The 18,336-nt window shown below is 41.4% G+C and overlaps 1 protein-coding gene across 1 annotated transcript in view; it reads right to left on the minus strand.

The window, feature by feature from the left end:
- dnah6 (dynein, axonemal, heavy chain 6) overlaps positions 1–18,153 on the minus strand; it is a gene marked incomplete at both ends in the record, with an annotated part of 62,390 nt that extends 44,237 nt beyond the window's left edge. The window contains 31 exons of the mRNA XM_080028862.1: positions 81–218; positions 3,987–4,148; positions 4,503–4,658; positions 4,838–4,963; positions 5,139–5,249; positions 5,845–6,009; positions 6,568–6,793; positions 7,156–7,252; positions 7,388–7,568; positions 7,935–8,054; positions 8,221–8,313; positions 9,064–9,114; positions 9,391–9,543; positions 9,725–9,868; positions 10,045–10,158; positions 10,340–10,468; positions 10,652–10,903; positions 11,048–11,200; positions 11,480–11,631; positions 14,513–14,633; positions 14,730–14,819; positions 14,989–15,096; positions 15,183–15,284; positions 15,717–15,903; positions 16,266–16,332; positions 16,423–16,525; positions 16,642–16,776; positions 16,935–17,276; positions 17,459–17,638; positions 17,824–17,900; positions 18,084–18,153. Coding sequence (XP_079884988.1) covers positions 81–218; positions 3,987–4,148; positions 4,503–4,658; positions 4,838–4,963; positions 5,139–5,249; positions 5,845–6,009; positions 6,568–6,793; positions 7,156–7,252; positions 7,388–7,568; positions 7,935–8,054; positions 8,221–8,313; positions 9,064–9,114; positions 9,391–9,543; positions 9,725–9,868; positions 10,045–10,158; positions 10,340–10,468; positions 10,652–10,903; positions 11,048–11,200; positions 11,480–11,631; positions 14,513–14,633; positions 14,730–14,819; positions 14,989–15,096; positions 15,183–15,284; positions 15,717–15,903; positions 16,266–16,332; positions 16,423–16,525; positions 16,642–16,776; positions 16,935–17,276; positions 17,459–17,638; positions 17,824–17,900; positions 18,084–18,153 — 4,305 coding nt within the window. The remainder of the gene's footprint in view (positions 1–80; positions 219–3,986; positions 4,149–4,502; positions 4,659–4,837; positions 4,964–5,138; positions 5,250–5,844; positions 6,010–6,567; positions 6,794–7,155; positions 7,253–7,387; positions 7,569–7,934; positions 8,055–8,220; positions 8,314–9,063; positions 9,115–9,390; positions 9,544–9,724; positions 9,869–10,044; positions 10,159–10,339; positions 10,469–10,651; positions 10,904–11,047; positions 11,201–11,479; positions 11,632–14,512; positions 14,634–14,729; positions 14,820–14,988; positions 15,097–15,182; positions 15,285–15,716; positions 15,904–16,265; positions 16,333–16,422; positions 16,526–16,641; positions 16,777–16,934; positions 17,277–17,458; positions 17,639–17,823; positions 17,901–18,083) is intronic.
- Positions 18,154–18,336: the final 183 nt, after the last annotated feature.

The following is an 18,336-nucleotide window of genomic DNA, read 5'->3' on the forward strand; positions in this document are numbered from 1 at the left end:
TAAAATAGGTGAGTGTGTGTGTGTGTATGTGTGTGTGTGTGTGTGTGTGTGTGTGTGTGTGTGTGTGTGTGTGTGTGTACCTTAGCAGCTTTGGCGTTTCGTATGGTAATGAGCTGCTGAGCGATGACGGACAACACTTCAATGTCAATTCGATTAAATTCGTCAAAACAACACCAAGCCCCCGACTGAGCGAGCCCACTGAAGAATTTCCCCATCATCTGAAAGAGACAAGTGTGACTAATTAAAAATAAGACAACATAAAGGAATGTTACAAAGTTATTTTTGGGAAATTCATCTGCATATGGTCCCATTTAAAAACCAGCTTTGGCTCAACCTTGTCTGTGGAAAATGACTTTGAAAAAAATAGAAGCAACAATAGAATATAAAAAAAACTAAATTGCTATAATTCAAACACTAATTCCAATATCAAAATGTATGAAAAATATTCAGTTTTCACTTTAAATCTAAACCTTTTTAAGCACAAAGCATTGTTTTGTAGTGCACACAACATACATACAGTATATACACTCACCAGTAGGGATGGGAATTGATAGAATTTAACGATTCTGATTCGATTCTGCTTATCGATCCGATTCCTTATCGATTTTCTTATTGATTCTCATTATTTGTATTAACCTGCTTAAATATCTGATCAGAAATGTGTCTAGTGTGTGCAAAGATTATCAAGAGTACTTTAAGATTAGGAAATTGTCAATTTTCACATTAATTGGTCCGGACAAAAAAAAAAGTTTGCCTTTTTAAGCCCAAATGCCTTTATGTTCCCTAAACACTAAAAACACAGACTGAAAACAGTCAAGGAAGAGCTTGTGCCTTTTGGAATATTAACTGTGCTCATTTGCATTTGCAACTTGAAACAAAAGTCAACTGACAAAAAAAAAATACAAAGAAGTCTTCTGTAAAGATAAGACCAACTATCAACTTTGGCAAATTAACCATTTGTTTGCAGAAAAAATATCATGTATGCCCTCTCAGGAAGGATACGAGATATATATTTTTTTTTTCAAAGATCTTTTTTTTTTGCATTTTTATGCTTTATTGACAGTGTAGAGACATAATTGAAATGGGGCAGAGAGGGGAGTGACATGCAGAGAACGACCGCGGGCTGGAATCAAACCCGGGTCCGCTGCTGGCCGAGGCCCATGAGGGGGACGCCCTACCAACTGAGCTAAGGGCGCCCCTGTTACAAAGTTTCTTGTTTAACTTTAGTGTAGGCTACTGTTTTCTTTATCACCGGACCGCCGTGTTCCGCTGTGTGTTGTTTTGGGTTCGTCTCAACCACTGTGCGTAAAGGCAGCATTACTGTATAACAGCTGAGGGGGGAAAAAGAAACAAACCAGCTGACGAACGTGAGTAAACACTGCGGGGCTTAAGGCAGCGGTCAAGAAAACCTTTTTGCTTTCCTTTATGCTGCTCTCAACTTTTTATCTCTCCCTCTTTTATTAGCCCACACATATATGCCTACACACACGTTAATTCTCACACATTTTATGTTCAAGTCCAATGGGCAATTCTGGTGTCGACTAGACAGGTAGCGGACATTTAAACGTTTAACCGTCAGGATCGCCGGCTGCTCGCTTGCGCTCGTGCATGTGCGCGTATCATTTGACAAAATGGAAACTTTACAAGTGTTGCAAGTGGCCGTATTGTCGTCTTTTCAAGTGAAATACAACCAACATTTAGAGAGATTCTGTCTCAACGTCATGTTTGCTGCGTTCTGAACCAAAACAACGCAGCGTGAGTGTCAAGTCATGACGCATTTGCAACGAGCGGAACCGATAAGCGGAAGGCATGTTAACGATTCCAAGGAATTGGTTGACTCGGCACGGGTTCTGAAGAGGAACCGGGTCTCGATTCCCATCCTTACTCACCAGCCACTTTATTAGGTACACCTGTTCAATTGCTTGTAAAACCAAATAGCTAATCAGCCAATCACATGGCAGAAACTCAATGCGTTTAGGCATGTAGACACGGTCCAGACAACTTGTTGAAGTTAAAACCGAGCATCAGAATGGGAAGGAAAGGGGGTTTAAGTGACTTTGAACATGGCATGGTTGATGGTGCACGACAGAGTGACGCTTTCATGTTGTTTATACCAAATTCTGACCCTACCATTTGAATGTTGCAACAGAAATCGAGAGTCATCAGACCAGGCAAGATTTTTCCAATCTTCTATTGTCAAATTTTGGTGAGCCTCAGTTTCCTGTTCTTAGCTGACAGGAGTGGCACCCGGTGGGGTCTTCTGCTGCTGTAGCCCCCAGACGTGTTGTGCGTTCAGAGATGGTATTTTGCATACCATGGATGTAACGAGTGGTTATTTGAGTTACTTTTGCCTTTCTATCATCTCAAACCAGTCTGCCCATTCTCCTCTGACATCAACAAGGCATTTTCGTCAACACAACTGCCAGTCACTGGAAATGTTTCCATTTTTGGGCCATTCTCTGTTAACCCTAGAGATGGTTGTGTGTGAAAATCCCAGTAGATCAGCAGTTTCTGAACTAGTCAGACCAGCCCGTCTGGCACAATCAACCATGCCACGTTCAAAGTCACTTAAACCACCTTTCTTCCCCATTCTGTTGCTTAGTTTGAACTTCAACAAGTTGTCCTGTCCAGCTCTACATGCATACATGAATTGAGTTGCTGCCATGTGATTGGCTGATTAGTTATATGTGTTAACAAGAAATTGAACCGGTGTACCTAATAAAGTGACCGGTGAGTGTATACAAAGCTGCTATAAACAAGCGGCATCAGTAGATTTCATTATACTGGCGTTAAGTTGTGTTACTTGCAGCGATTCAATGGTTGACACAAAAACAGCTGTTCAAAGTTATAAATATCTTATGGATAATGGAATGAAATGTTACAGTGGAGCAGTACTGAACACAGCATAACAACAAAACAACGAGTGCTGTGGAACCAGTAGCATATTACAGATAGGCATAGAGAGAAGCCTTTCCAGCTGTCTTGTGAGTCGGTGCTTACAGCTGAAGCTAGCCCTGCTGCACTGCAAGACACAGTACTAGCATGACATTGAAATGTATAGTGTGTCTCTAGGTTAGAACCCCAATCTGAAGTTGTGGGGTTTAGAAAATAATAATATGTTGAAGGTAATTACTTATGGATTTAATAGCAGCATTGTGTTTGTTCAGTAACTGACTGAGGTTCTCAAACTGTAAACTAAACAAAAATTAGAATGAATGACACCAGCCCCAGATCAGCATCAGATCTTGTTTTGAATTTTGATGAGGCATCCTTTTCGTTTACATTTGGATCACATAATCGTTTTGGCAAAAGCCTGGTGCCTGCAGCCATAGCAGCCCTCAACAAAAGGCCAAGATAAAAACACCCCAGTCCCACTCTGTCTATATATTTGTCTACTTGTTATCTTGTTGTGTTTGTCCATCTGTTATTATCTGTCGGCGTGCTGTTCATAACTGTACTGTGAAGTGAAAAATGATTTCACCTTGGGGACAATAAAGTCTAAAGTCATAAATGTGACTTTTACAAAACTTTTTGTGCAATAAATACATGTTCACATCGTCGGCCAGATACAGAATGTTACCTATTATCATAGAAAACAGAGGAACGTATTACATCTGATTTCAGGCAATGTTTTGGTAGCACACAACTATTCTAAAGTTTGTGTACACTGTGTCTGAACATAACCTGGCACTAGCACAAGGATTGACCGCTTTTGCAATAGTGCCATCTAATGGAATCACTTAGTAGGTACAGTCAGTGTGCACCAGAGAGCCATCCAGACCAAGATCAGACACAGCAAACACATACACTGGCAGTGAAAGGTGTGGGTAACAAACGGAGAATAACTGCTGAATCACATGCAAGTGAAAAGGTGCTTTGGAAAGAATGAAGGAACAAATGATTAAGAACTGAGTGGACAAACAAGCAAACAAAAGTGCAATTTGCACAGAAAGGTTCATAGATGAATACGTGGTGTCATGGCTGACCTTGTAGTCAAGTCCATCAGAGCAGTTGAAGACCACACACTGTATGGCCAGGGCCTTAGCCAAATCTTTGGTGGTCTCGGTTTTGCCTGTCCCTGCTGGCCCGGCTGGAGCTCCTCCCAGGTCTAACTGGAGAGCCCCCATCAGACACAAATAGCAACGATCCTGCACATCAGGGAAGGGTGACACAAGACATATTTTCGGTTCTAGCTAATAAAGAACAATATTTCTATAAGCTACACTATATAATCACAATGGTGGAGTTGTAGCTCTAGTCTTGATTTCGTTTTTTTTTAAGCCATACAATTCTGTGGGTTTATAAGAAATCTAAATCAAGTTATTTTTGCTGCTCTGGCCAGTTGACTTACTGATGATAAAATATGCATTCCCAGTTTGATCTCACTGCAGTTGCACTCAACAAAATGCATGAAACAATGTATGTGTTAAACAGATGTTGAATTAAAGTTGGGACAGGAAGCCATGTACTTGTCTGAGCATCATTGTGCATTCATTTGTTACCGTGAGTGGTGTGATAACCAGTCTAGCAGAGGCTCCTAGGTATTCATAGCCATAAATGTAAGTCGAGAGAGCCATTTTTGCTACACAGTTGTCCAGGTCCAGGTCCCAATAGTAGCGCAGTTGTCTTTGCCATTCAAAGTTTAAAAGGCTGTCCACCTAAAAAAGAGGATTGAAGTTACTTTAAGGTTGTGATGTGCTGCAAATGTTTTCTGATCAGCTGAATATCCCCAGTCAATACCTGTGCCAATCATACCAAGCCAAGACCAGATAAAGATATAAGCTGCTTGATGGTGTTTGCGTATTTGTACTATTGCAATAGTGGTGCACTATTGTACCTTTTGCTCGACTAGATGTGTGACAATGTCCCTGGCGTGGACATCGATTGTGATTAAGGCTGTGATGATATTACGGTGTAAAGCCGGCAATACTCCTCGAACCAATGCCGCAAGTGCATTGAGCCTCTGGAATACACAAACACATGCAAAAACATATTCACACAAACCTTATTGGGTTATGCATCTGAAATTGATAAGTAAAAATAATTGGGCAAACACAAGTGTAGCTTTGTTTGGTCAAATCAAATTCCTAACCAGACAATTAGAGAAAATGTAAGCAGTTGATAATCGTGTGGTTTACATCAATGTTAGTGTGTTCAAATTCCTGCAGGGCAGCAAAGTGATCGTGGTCTCCCTCAAGGACAGCGTCCATGTCCCTGACCCACATCAACTGAGAGATGGTCAGCACCACCTGGTGGACACATACGCAAACAGAAGTTTAGTTAAATCACTGAAAAGAAGAAAGCATCACCTTAAATGATAGGAGTATATTGCAAAGTCAATCAAAACTGTTAGACACGGGGCGCCCTTAGCTCAGTTGGTAGGGCGTACCCCCCATGGGCCTCAGCCCGGGTTCGATTCCAGCCCGCGGTCGTTCTCTGCATGTCACTCCCCTCTCTGCCCCATTTCAACTCTGTCTCTACACTATCAATAAAGCATAAAAATGCCCAAAAAATAAAAAAATATAAAAACAATTTTTAGACAATAGCGATGTTTTTTTAAAGCCTTTGTTAGCTCAGACAGTACGCATGAATAGAATTACAACAATTCTTATGGGTAGGAACATGCTCTTTCTAAAAAGGTAAAATGTACAGGTAACTGTAATGAAGTCCTGAAATGTTCCCATGCAAGCCAAAGTGTGTAACAATATCAAAAAGCAAGGAAGTATGCTACTTAAATCTGGTGTCTAATAACTGGTCCCTAATTTTACTTCAATGTACATATTTGCTCGTATGTAAGTGTGTGTAGTTGTGTGTGTGTGTGTGTGTGTGTGTGTGTGTGTATACCTGTGATGGATGTCCAGCCACCACCCATTCCTCTCTAGATTTCACTTGGTAGTCTGCTATGGCAGCCTTGCTAAGGCGTCGCAGTGAGGAGAACATAGCCTCCTCCACCCTGCACAGCCAATCTTCCACGTTGCCTTGTGCCTTCAGTCCTTTAGTCAAACCCACCTACACTTACACACAGGGGAAAAAAATCATAACTGCTTAGGACATATAACATGTAAATCCCCAGTGTCGATTCACAGCCTTTATTTGTCTTTTGCGATCAATAACCCCGACAATCCCTGTCAAATACAGTGTGACAAAGCAAGCAGTGCAGGCAAAATGGCAACTGTACTCAAAAATTGTTTCATGTTGCTGTGGTGTAATTTACTTTTAAACTGAGGACCCAATATAGTTGTTTCTTGGGTCGGTTTTTGTTGTCTTGATGTCAAAGTTTTTGCACAATTTAATAACCTACTATGTATTTTATATATAGGCATGCACTTATTTAGGGTTACTAAATAAGAGATAAGAGATAGAAGTGTGATCCTTCAACATGACTGACAATGTTACCAATGTTTGTAGTTATAGTGCATACAATAAGGAAGGCAGCCTAAGAGTGTATTGTTTTCCTTCTCGCTTACTCACCCATATTCTCCGCATGGACTGAAGCAAGATAATAACAGGTAGTATAAAACACAGGGAGCATGATGAGCAAAGATGTTGAGGTTACTCAAAGCTGACCTTCTCGCCCTCAGGAGAAACCATCTTCAGGATGTCTTTGCTGAAGACCGTGTCCTGTTCTTCAGCCTCCTGCTCGGTGTCTGCATCATCGGCAGACGGTTCCAGCAAAGCAAAGTCAAGCCGAATAATGGCATCGAAACATTTCCTGAGGTGGGGCTGCACCGCCTGGGGGTTCCGTGTTTGGGCCAAGATCAATAGCAGCTCATCATTGGACAAGAAGTAGAACCTGCCAGACAGACACAAGGCAGACACAAGACCAATATCAGAGTATGTAACACCACACATCAGCAGCCACATCATAATGTTTTTCACACAATGCGCTTAGAGTAGTAGCTGGTAACCTGTCATGGGAGGAAATGCCAAACAACAATGCTATGTACATTATGTTATAGTCATAATTTTTGATTTAATTTGTACACAGGGAAAGTTACTAACCGAGAACAGAATTGAGAAAAAAACAACACAAAAACAGCAAAAGCAAAAAGTTTATGAAGCAAAACAGAAGACAAAGTATGATGTAAAAGTATGTTGTTGTTGTTGTTGTTGTTGTTGTTGTTATTGTATGTAACAAACTAAGCATGTGTGTACCTGGGGAAGATGCATCTCTTGGACTCCAGGTAGGCTTCCAGACACTTCTGTATCTCATCCAGAAGGATGTTGTTGTGCTGAAAAGTCTCCAACAGATCTGTGCAGGAAAAAATAAAATGTTTGAATGCAGTGTGACAATGTGCGTCCCTGAGTGAGTGCACCTGTCTGCTTGCCTCAACATATACAGTACATATCTTGTCTATTTTTCCATCAGTGTTGTATGGCTACCTACCAGGCTGTGTGGCTGCTTTGATGGCATTGGGCAACTTATTGACCTTTGCCATGATCTCCTTCCAGGACTTGTCCACTTTCAGAAACATCGTGGACTCAGCGGGCAGCTGTCTCTTGATGTCTGGGGCCAAGAAGATACTCTCTAGGTAGAGCCAGTTCCTTTGGCATATTAGCCACTCCTCCTGGAAAAGGAAATAATGTAGAGAAAAGGGAAGAGAAAGAAATGGAGGGGGAAGGAAGGCACTAGAGACAAGTTCAAATTGCAGGATATTAATGATATGAATAAAAAAGTAGTTTAGAAAGTGAAAATGTTACTAAATTATATGATAGTATAATAAAGAACACAATAAATATTAACAAAGTATAATTCCTTTTACAAGTAGTTTGGGTTCTGTTTTATTGCCACCAGGGAGAGCTACTGCATAACATTTAAGACCAAACCCAAAGCCAACTCTTCATTCAGCTTGTGGATAAGCCTTTTATATCTAGAGATAATTCACTTCGAGCCAAATGAAAGATCACTCTGCTATTTCTCTCTAAGTCATTACCAGTGTTTGGCTGAAGAGGGTCAGCTGTCTCAGTAATTTGTCCACCCTGAACTTGATTGGAGCTGCGTAACGAGAGGAAGCCACCGTGCCCATGTTGATGATGCTGTCATCCAGGAGTACCTTCATAGTAAGTAAACAGACATAATTATATTTAATGAAAGATGACTGGTATCAACAGCCTGTGTGTGTGTGTGTGTGTGTGTGTGTGTGTGTGTGTGTGTGTGTGTGTGTGTGTGTGTGTGTGTGTGTGTGTGTGTGTGTGTGTGTGTGTGCTTCATGTAACCACCTGGATATCGTCCGTGCCTCCCAAGATGTAGACTTCTCTAGATTCACTGTGAGACAGCACGGTGAACTCTGTGGTCTTCCACACCTCCTCCACCTGCATGGCTCATTGAGAGGGCATAGGTGAAACAGCACTGTGCGACACTGTACTGGCATTCCATAAATATCTCCTAGCAAGTGTAAATTGTGTCTGTATTTTCCGACAGGCATGGATTTCAGGGAGGAGATGGGGTCAGAACAAACGTTTACAAAGTGACACTGGACTAATCTCTGGGCTTCAGTGGACATGGTTGAGAGGAAAGGGAGCACTCAGCTATCAAATCATGGTGGACAACTCGACACGAATTCTTTAACATCCACTTCTAAAATGTGAGGATTTGCTGCTTCTCTTTGCCATACAACAGCAAATAGAATATTTGGACTTTGTCGGACACAAAAAAACAATTAACCAACAACCTAATTCCAAATAGCACGTTTTCACTTTTTTTTTTACATTTTAAAGACCAACCAATTGATAAATACATTAAGAAAATAACAAGCAAAACAATCAATGATGACCTTTGTATTTGTTACTTGCAGCCGTACTCAATCCATAACTATCCTGCAAGTAGTTGTAACAAGTTACGTGTCACTACATTTATCCATCTTGTTTATCTTTACAACTGTGCATGTCCTGGAAAAGAATAGTAGCCTCCTCTTAAGGGAAACACTGTCTGGGCTTTCCTTTTCATTACAAAAGGGATGAAAGCAACTCAAATTCAACCGACATGAAGGTAGATTACACATATACAGCAGTTAGTCAGTAATATCTAGATACATATTCATAGGAAATTTCCTTTCCACCCACCTTCAAAACAATGGTCTCCACTGATGCCTCTCCTGAAGCCTGTCCTGACACCTAAAAGTCAATGGTTGAGTTAGTCCTGTTTGTCCAGGAAATACTTTTAGGATATTAAGTATAACCAGCTTGTTCACTTTCATGTTTAACCTCACTCTGAGGTCAAACATTGATGTCTCACATTTATGGACAGGCAAAAACAAACCTCTCTTTCGTCAAAAGTCTCTCCCAGAGCATCATGGGAAAGCTTATACTTAGCATCCAAGCTAACAACAAGAAAAACATTTATAATGGATTAAATATTTTCATTTTACGGTAGTTATATGTGTGCGTTACCTCCAGTATCTCCGTGCCATAAGAGAAGACCTTGATCTCGTCCAAAGCAGCCACAGTGAGCTCCACACTTATAGAGGAGCCCACAACAGATTCCATGGTCTTCCAGTGCTCTGGTTTCAAACATGGGTTACGTAGGTCAGTGATCACAGGCAGCTAATGGGGAAAAACACATGAATAGGATTTAGACAGTGTCACAACATTGTAGTCAAGGACCAACTGGCTAAACCATAGTGCTTACTGGCTGTCCATCATTTCAAAAGATTTGTAACAACAATTTAGCTATTTAAGCCACACGCTAAATTGATATATGTCACAACAGAAGACGCTGACTCACCCTCTGCTTCATGACTTCCACCTTTTCCTTTAGAATTGGCACTACATTGTTACGTGGCAGGCCCTTCTCCAGTTGGTTGACGTACTTGCAGTACTTGGTTACCTGTGAGCCGAACTGATCCATGTCCAGTTGCTCAAGTGTGCTCTGGGAATGGGTAAAGATGGAAGGACACAGTCAAGAAGAAGGGAGAAGATGTTTACACCTGTCTGTGCACTATGCTGTGTGTGTGTGTGTGTGTGTGTGTGTGCGTGTGTGTGTGTGTGTGTGTGTGTGTGTGTGTGTGTGTCCAGCCTCGAATACAATATCTTAAGTCACCTCACCTGTTTCCATCCACTTTGTAAAGTCTCCCATTCCTCCAGAGAGTCCCACAGCAGCTGCTTCAGTCTGAACTCTGCAGTTAACTCATCCAAGGTGTCAAACTTGGTCACCTCCACCTTTATCAATGAAAAAAGGTGGAAATTGATTTAGGTTGGATAACAAGACCCTGGTTTTGATAACGAGTTACCACCATTGTGACCTTCAAAATAAAATGTTAAGGTAGACTTGGAATATGTATATATGTTTTTTTTTAGGATTAATTTCGGACTTAGTGAAAGGATCTAAAGAATACAGCACCTTGAATTTCTTCTGGTATGCGGTGTAGGCGGAGGCCTGGGCCACCAGCTTGTCTATGGAAATCTGAATCTCGCCTAGCAGCGTACGCACTTGGGAGGGATCTGAATTGATGTCTAGGATTTTTGGATCCTACACATAAAAAAAGCAAAACACAAGACAAGTAAAACTGGAGCAAAGACATACACCTAGATGCACCATGAGTAACATAAAAAAACAAACTACATATTCTCGGTTGTCAGTAAACCAAATCTAAGACTGTTTTCACTTTGATTCGCCTGTGTTGATATAAATCCATAAAACGTCTCCATGTACCTGTGACTTGAGCTTGACTTCCTTGACCCCACGGTCCAGCTCCTTTATGTCCTTGTGCAGCGAGCTGCAGAACTTGTCCATGCTGGCGTCCCTCTTGGCCGCGGTCTCGTTGATGATGGTGTTCAATGCGATGATGGAGGGTTGCAATGTGGCGAAAACAACCAGATCCTCTGGTGGCGTGGGCACAGAGTACTTGTTAATCAGTTCGTACATCTGACACACTGTCTCTTGCTCCTCTTCTAGCACCGTAATCTGGGGAGTTTAAGAGACAGAATGAGGGAGAATAAGATGCAGTAGCATACAGTCGAATAGGAAAAAGGTAGAGAGGTAGTGAGGTTAGAAAGGTGACTTATGATTGCTAAAGAAACTGTAATAAATGTGAAATATACATCTTACCCTCTCCTGTATCTCATCCAGGAAGGTGAGGGAGTTGGCAAACTCATCTGTAGAGGAGGGGCTGACCCCTAGCTTAAACTGGGCTTCACAAGCCTCTGCAATGGCAGCGTCTAGTTTCTTCTTAGCCAGCTGAGTAAGCATCTCATTGATGACCTGGAGCACAGTTTCAGAGCAGAACAATGAATCCTACACGCCTAGAACATTTTTTTGCAGTAGCGTTAATTCAGTATGTGGTTGTAATAGAAAATGTTTCCCCAAATATATCACTCACCAAGGCTTAAGCTTTCATTACAGTGAGGTTTAATTAGCACAGATTGGCCTCGCTGCCCTTTTGTTTAAAGCACTTGTTCGTCACGGTGAAAAACTCATTATTAAACCAAAAGCAGTTGCATAATGCCAGTAATACAGTATTTTCACATAGCTTGTTCTCACCTCCAGACAGCGGAGGGGTGAAGACACCAGCTTCTCTTTGAGCTGCGTTTTGTCCACAAGCAGTAAGCCTAGATTTCTCTTCTGTGGGATGGCCAAGGCCTTCTTGTGTTCACTGTGGTATAACTCCAGTGCTTTTCCAAAAAAGTCCACATCTGTGAGACATAGTAAGCAAGATCCATCAGTCGAAAAGAAATACACTGTGTGCACAATTATTAGGCAAGTGAGTATTTTGGCCATATCATAATTTTTATGCATATTTTCCAACTTCAAGCAGGGCCGGCGGTAGCCAGGGGCCAGGGTGTTTTTTTTTTTTTTAGGTGGAAGTCCAGACCCACTATCGGACGGACCTGTTCATTCGCTGTCCAAGAAAATGTCAAATAAAATTCAGACAATTAATTAATACTACAGGACAGCCTGCCTCCAAGTTACCCACCCGCTTATAGTGGTCACTGGTCAGCAGAGCCGGCCCGAGGCATAAGCGAAATGAGCGGTTGCTTAGGGTCCCAACTGCCAGGGGCCCCCCCAATTTTTATTTTTATAAAAAAAAAATTGTTTGTGTGTTTGATATCAACATCATATTATGTAAATGTAAATTATCATACAATAAAAGGAATACAATGTTTTGGTAGATAGTTAATAGCTTAATAATTTAATCAGTTCATTTGGGAGGTAATCCGAGGTTAACTGATCATGTCACGTTCAAGTCCATGGCATGCACAGTGTGTATTGAGTTTATTTAAAAATATTTGAAAATGGGGCTGCCCTCAGTTGCCCATGCACTGTGTATAGTCAATAGCCTATTTCAGCCTCGTCAGTGGAAAAAAAGATAACTGGACAACAGAGTTCTTCTGCTTCGTTCCTCTCACTGCATTTAAATGAATTCATTATCTTACAGAAAAAGATGTCCCGTAAAAGAAAAAGAGCACCAAGCCCATCCCAGAGGACCCTGCTTAATATTTTATTTCAAATTGATATTTCTATGGATATATATTTCAATAGCTTCTAATTCATCCGACCCAGTGTCTCCAAATTATTTCTTCACACAAAATTCCTCAGATTTAGCCTCCTCCTCTCAAAGTGCACCAGATTCATGCATTTCACTTTAAAAAGGTAAAAAAAATCTCCCGGGGGGGCATACCCCCGGACCCCCCTAGCAGGGTCGTGACCTCGGCTGGCTACTATTTTCACCCAGCTGGACATCAGAGCCAATAGTGGAAAGACTATATATCTATATAGTGTGTATAGTATATACGTAGCTCTGGACTACCACCATCCAGGTTGCCCAGTCCCAAAGCTTTCTCTTCAATCAGCTCAGGCTGCCTACAGTTAATACAGCGATAAAAAAAAGATACATTATGTTTTATATAATGTATATTACATGTTATTCAAAAACAGTTTGGAAAAAAAACTCAGTTTAGAGGCCTCGCCCAGAGGTTTTACGACATGGATATGCGCATTACGGCACAGAAGAGGAACTTCTCTGAAGTAGAAATTGACAGAATAACAGCGAAAGTAGAAAAAAAAGAGTTTCATTTCGGAGCATTACAAGCGGCATCAAAGAACGACAGAAGGCAGCAGTTAGGAAGGAAATAACTGCTGCGGTCAACAGCGTTGGTGTTGACAACAAACGATCTCCAGCTGAGGATTTTGAATTCTAGGTTTACATCAGTAGGCTATCGCTAAAATGCTACAGCATATACAAGCATATACAATTATATGTCGCCATTTCTTTACATAGATGAAGAAAAAGTGGTCTGACTCAAAAATCACCACTAAAAAAAGCATGTTGCTGTTCTGAAATGCAACCAACTGGGGGTGCGGGCATATTATAAGTGGTAGAGGAGAAAAAGACGCACCCACTGTCCGATAATGGTCCCCATAAAATAAATACACGTCTGCAGAGATTTGAATGATTAGAATGTATTGGCCCTTTTAGATAGCACTACTCAAAAGGGTTTTAAAAACAAAAAATAAAACATTTTGCGTTTTACTGTATCATGACAGCATGCGCTTGGCACAGTGGTCAGCCCGGCCATCAGCTGCACAAGCCGACCCGGCAACGATCAGCTGTGAGAGCGCCCACCGTCCTGCTCCACCAGCAGATCGGAAAAACGTGCCGGTTAACGGTGGAAATAAATCGCTCGCTTAAGCGATCAATGACACATTAAAAGAGGAACTAACATCTAAAAAGTGCGTCAAATAAATAAAATGTTAAGCTGAATGTTGTGCCGTGTATTTTTTATCATAAAGAGCAGTGTAGGCCTACTACATATTTAATACTTAGGCTAACATTTTGAATGAATGCAGCCCCTGTGCCTCAGTGTCCCCCCAGCTGCTCCAAGACGGAGACAACTGCCCGCAGTCCCATGCAGCTCCTAAGTGGCCGGTGTGCGCACTATTGAATCAGCTCTCCTACTCAGTTGCACACCATAAGCTGCACATTTTTAAGTGATTAATATCTTTATTTCGGTCTGAGCAAACACTGCATTTGTATTATCTTCTAATAATCGTCCAACAAAGTAATCGGCTACCCGGCACAGCCTGCACTGCGAGTCCATGCTATTTGCAAACTTGCGTACACGAGCTGAGAGCTGGCGTGGGATTTGAGCGTATCCTATGCTCACGTCCATATTGATAAATGCCGAGGTTTGCGTGGAAATGTGCGTACACCCACTTTTCTGGTCTACGCACGGTTGATAAATGAGGGCCAATGTGTTTTAAAGAGAAACAGCGAGTGTAAACAGAACTTGTGTCTGTTGTTAAGAATAGAGAACTTTAAGGTGGTGGGAAACAAAAATCTCCTTTTTGTATTGATGATTTGCACAGCACAGAAGTGGTTTAAGAAAAAAAAATTTTTTTGGTGCACATCTTGTGGATTGTTTTTAAGAGTCCAAAATACGCTTCCAATACAATACAAAAACATATCAAAAAGGGAGCCATACATGAGAACTATTCTCATCTGAAATGCTCTTTCTGTTGTGAGTGGGAGATGTGCTACAAAAATAATGTTTATGTTGATGTGTGGTACATCACCATGATCCTGTTGCCGCATTGCATCCATATCCAGACTCTCATTTTCTTTATAGAACAGCCGAAAATTTTCAAACGTGCGCGAGTACACTTTTGTTGCTTCAAAGGCAAATTGTAGGGATTCCTATGGGGAAAAACAAGTCAGGCCCATACATACACAACCCTGTACAGACAATGTACAGCCTCCAGAGATAGAAACCTATGCACGGGATGAACCCACCTTGATATTTTGGATGACAGTTTGAAGGTGGTTGTCATTTTCTATGACGGCTTCCAAACTAGGGCCCTCTTCATATTCGTTTTCCAATTTCTAAAAGTTAAAACACACATAAAAACACAAACACATATATCAATTACCAAATACAATCTAACAGTTCCTTAATATTTTTGTCAACATTAACATTTAGAACAACTATGTTGCCCAAAATATACTGTACATATCAGGGTTGTAAGGCTGAAGTGGGGATTGTTTTTATTACCTCGTAGTCTCCAGGCTGCGTCAGCGAAGCAAAATCAGGATCGGCTGTAAGTGTATTAACTGACATCACTGTATTCTCAAACTGCCCAATGACCTCTGCAACTGCCTCCTGTAAGAATGAACAGGGAGTCATAATTAAGAAGGATATTAAATGAGTAATAAAAAACTGCAAGTGAGACAAGTTGGAAACCTAACCTGAAAGTTGTCCTCAGAGGGTTCGTAGGTCAAAGCATCTGTGTCTAGCATCAGCTCAGAGACGAACATAGGATGGAATCGAGGAGCTTCTGACTTGACAGGCTAATAGAATCACACACACACACTTTAATCAAAACCAAAACTCAACACTGGTCTGTGCCTGCTTGAAAACTCAATTTGGTGGACATATTAATTGCTGTGGTTTCACTGTTAAAGGTGGAGTCAGTTGTTGTTATAATCAGTGAATATCTCCTCACGACTCGCAACCTGTGCACAAAAACAATATGTGGTATTAAAACACAGATTACGCTCTTAATTAGGCTATGTAAACAAACGGGGGCCAACGTAGTTGAAAATTGCCTGTTTACAGCGCCTATGGCAGTGTATTAATACTACTATATTTATTTTTCAACCTACGCACAGTATGGACAGATAGCGGATTGTGAGGGGATATTCATTGATTTTGACAAAAAGGTATTGACATACTCTGGAATTGCTCACTCCGCCTTTAATAATAGTGAAACAATGCGCTACCTTCTTATCCATTTCTTCTTCAGCAGGGTCAGTTTTAGCCTCACAGGGCTGGTTCCAGCTCTCAAGAACGGCATGGCTGGGTGTTCGACTAACTTGCTCCTGGAGCACAGACAGTAGTTTGGCCACTGCATTCACCATGGAGATGTGCATGGTGTTGACAACCAAATAGTCAACAAGACGGATGAAGCTAGGTAGGTGGAGAGAAAAATAAGTTTGACTGGGCTCATGTGATAGATGTACCTGAAAAATTATGCCATAGTTGGCTTCTCCACAGCAAAGATTTAACTTGTTTTAGTACTGTAGTAGAAGAACATGTGCTTCTAATTACATTTACGATGGCTATGTTCTAGTCAAGTCTTTCAGTAAGGCATGACAGCTGAGTGGAAGATAAAGCCATAATTTGTTACATTATCTTCCTTGTGTTTTCCATGTTAGAAATGTCAAAATGCCATCTGTGATTTAAAGAAAGATGGTATGTCTATATCGGACACAATGGTACCAGAAAGCAAACAGAATTAAAAGGAAGCAAACACAAGAAAGCGGACTCACCAGATGAGACGGCTCGAGAGAAACGTCTTGTTGAGCTCTTCAATAATTTTCTTTTGATTTGTATCGTCTGTGATGAACAGAGAGCACCATCAACATTTTAACACTGTGGTCTATGTACAATATGTACACTCTAGAGTTTTCTATAAGGTGTACCCACTTTCGTCACCAGATTTGGTTTTTGGCTCTGACAGGTAGTTGTGACAGGCATTAACTGTCACGTCCTTTACCAGGTCTTGAAACTTCTCTAAGTCAGTCAATACCTGACGGTAAAGAAAAAATGAAAGGATGAGCTACCGAGGAGGAGGCACACAAATATTTACAGACTGTATGAATGTTGACTTCAGACATCTCCACCAAGTTTTTTGCATAAGTGCACCTCTTGCAGTTGTTTGAACTGGGCTTCCTGGAACTCCTGCAGTGTGTACGTGTGCTTTTTCTCCATGTGACACAAGCCTCTGTCACTGATTTGGTAACACATTTTCCGGACTTCCAGCAGAGCACTACTTAGAGACTGTATGACACGTAAATGTTAATAACGACATACAATCAAAAGTAATTCAAAGTTTTAAACAATAAAGATCGTTTCTCTCGAGGGCATATTTACAGTGTGTGATATTCCGTATTCACAATCATAAAATAGATTGATAGAATATCCACAAAGTCACATACCTGGGTGACAATAAACAGGCGTTTTTTGAGGGCCTCCCTGGCCAAATGAATCTTCTTGGCTCGAACTTTGGTGCGCCAGAAATAGAAGGGTTTCCACTTGTTGAAGAGGGCAAAGAAGGGGATGCGGATCAGCTTGCAGTGGGACTCGTACTCCTCTTCCCAGCGCTCAAGGCTTATAAAGTCAAACTCATCCTCATTCACTGATAACACCCCTCCCTGGCTGATCATCAAATACTCATCCTTATTGTACTCATAAATTTGAACTTTGGAGGCATTTTCCAGCAGGCCGCCACCCTTGACCGAAAAGGGCCGTCTGGGGAGATTAGGGGATGACACCACATTCTGAAGAGCGTTGAAAAGACACAAGCAAAGATGAGCTTTTAACCTGCAAGAAGCTCATTTATTTTCACATTTCTGTCATCAGTACTTTAGACTCTAGAAACATTCATGAAATAATTTATACGTGCCAAAAACATATTTAAAACAACATCGCTTATCCTCTTCTCAAACATGTCTGTACTGACCTTGGTCTCGGATTGCAACGGAGGTAGGTGGACAGGCAATTGTGCACGTCGCTTGTGTGGCGGCTCTGTGTGTTGAGAGGAAGGCGGCTCAGGTTGCCAGCCTGGAAAAAACATCCGCTCACGGGTTTGCAGGTGGTGGAGACTGGGTGTTGTCCGTGTTACACGTCTCTTCAGCACAGCCTAGACGCAGGGGAAGAAGCTGATATCTACAAAGAGTTCCATATCTACATTTGTAATGCTTTAGGGATGAGCAAAGTACATTATGTATTTATAACATGGGGTGTAGTGATTTGGGTTTACAGTTACTGCCATATCATTTTGTGTCAGTGTGGTCTTTTTTTTCTTTTTTCTATTAGTTTGCTCACCTGTGGGTCTTGAACATGGACTGGAGGCCTTGGTGGGATGGCGGTGTTGTGCAGTTCAGGGAGCTTGGGCAGTCGATCTGACAGTATGGTAAGTAGAATTTCAATGTAGAGTATTTACAAACATTGAATTAAAAGGTTAGACTAACCAAGGCTGGTAGCCTATTTAGGCTGCTTGGTTACACAAACGTGTACATATGACCGCATATGACACGTAAGAAATAACTGCCGCATTCTCATGGTAGCTGATTAGGTGTGCGTACCTCTGGACTCTCTACCGCTGTTCTGGCCACGGCGGCTCAGCAGAGAGGCGCTCGAAGATGTAGAGGCCATGACAGGAATCCTCACAGCCTCCAGGCTCACAGCAGGGCAGAGTGAGAACCAACGTGGGCTAAAAGTTATTTTATCAGACAAATTATTGAAGACGAGTTGTATTATTAACGCAAGCAACTTTATAACGTAACATAAAACGTATTTTACCAGACATTGAGTAAACATGTTGTAGGCCTATACGCT

This window comes from Ammodytes marinus (assembly GCF_949987685.1).
Source record: "Ammodytes marinus genome assembly, chromosome: 6".
NCBI classification, from domain to species: Eukaryota; Metazoa; Chordata; class Actinopteri; order Uranoscopiformes; family Ammodytidae; genus Ammodytes; species Ammodytes marinus.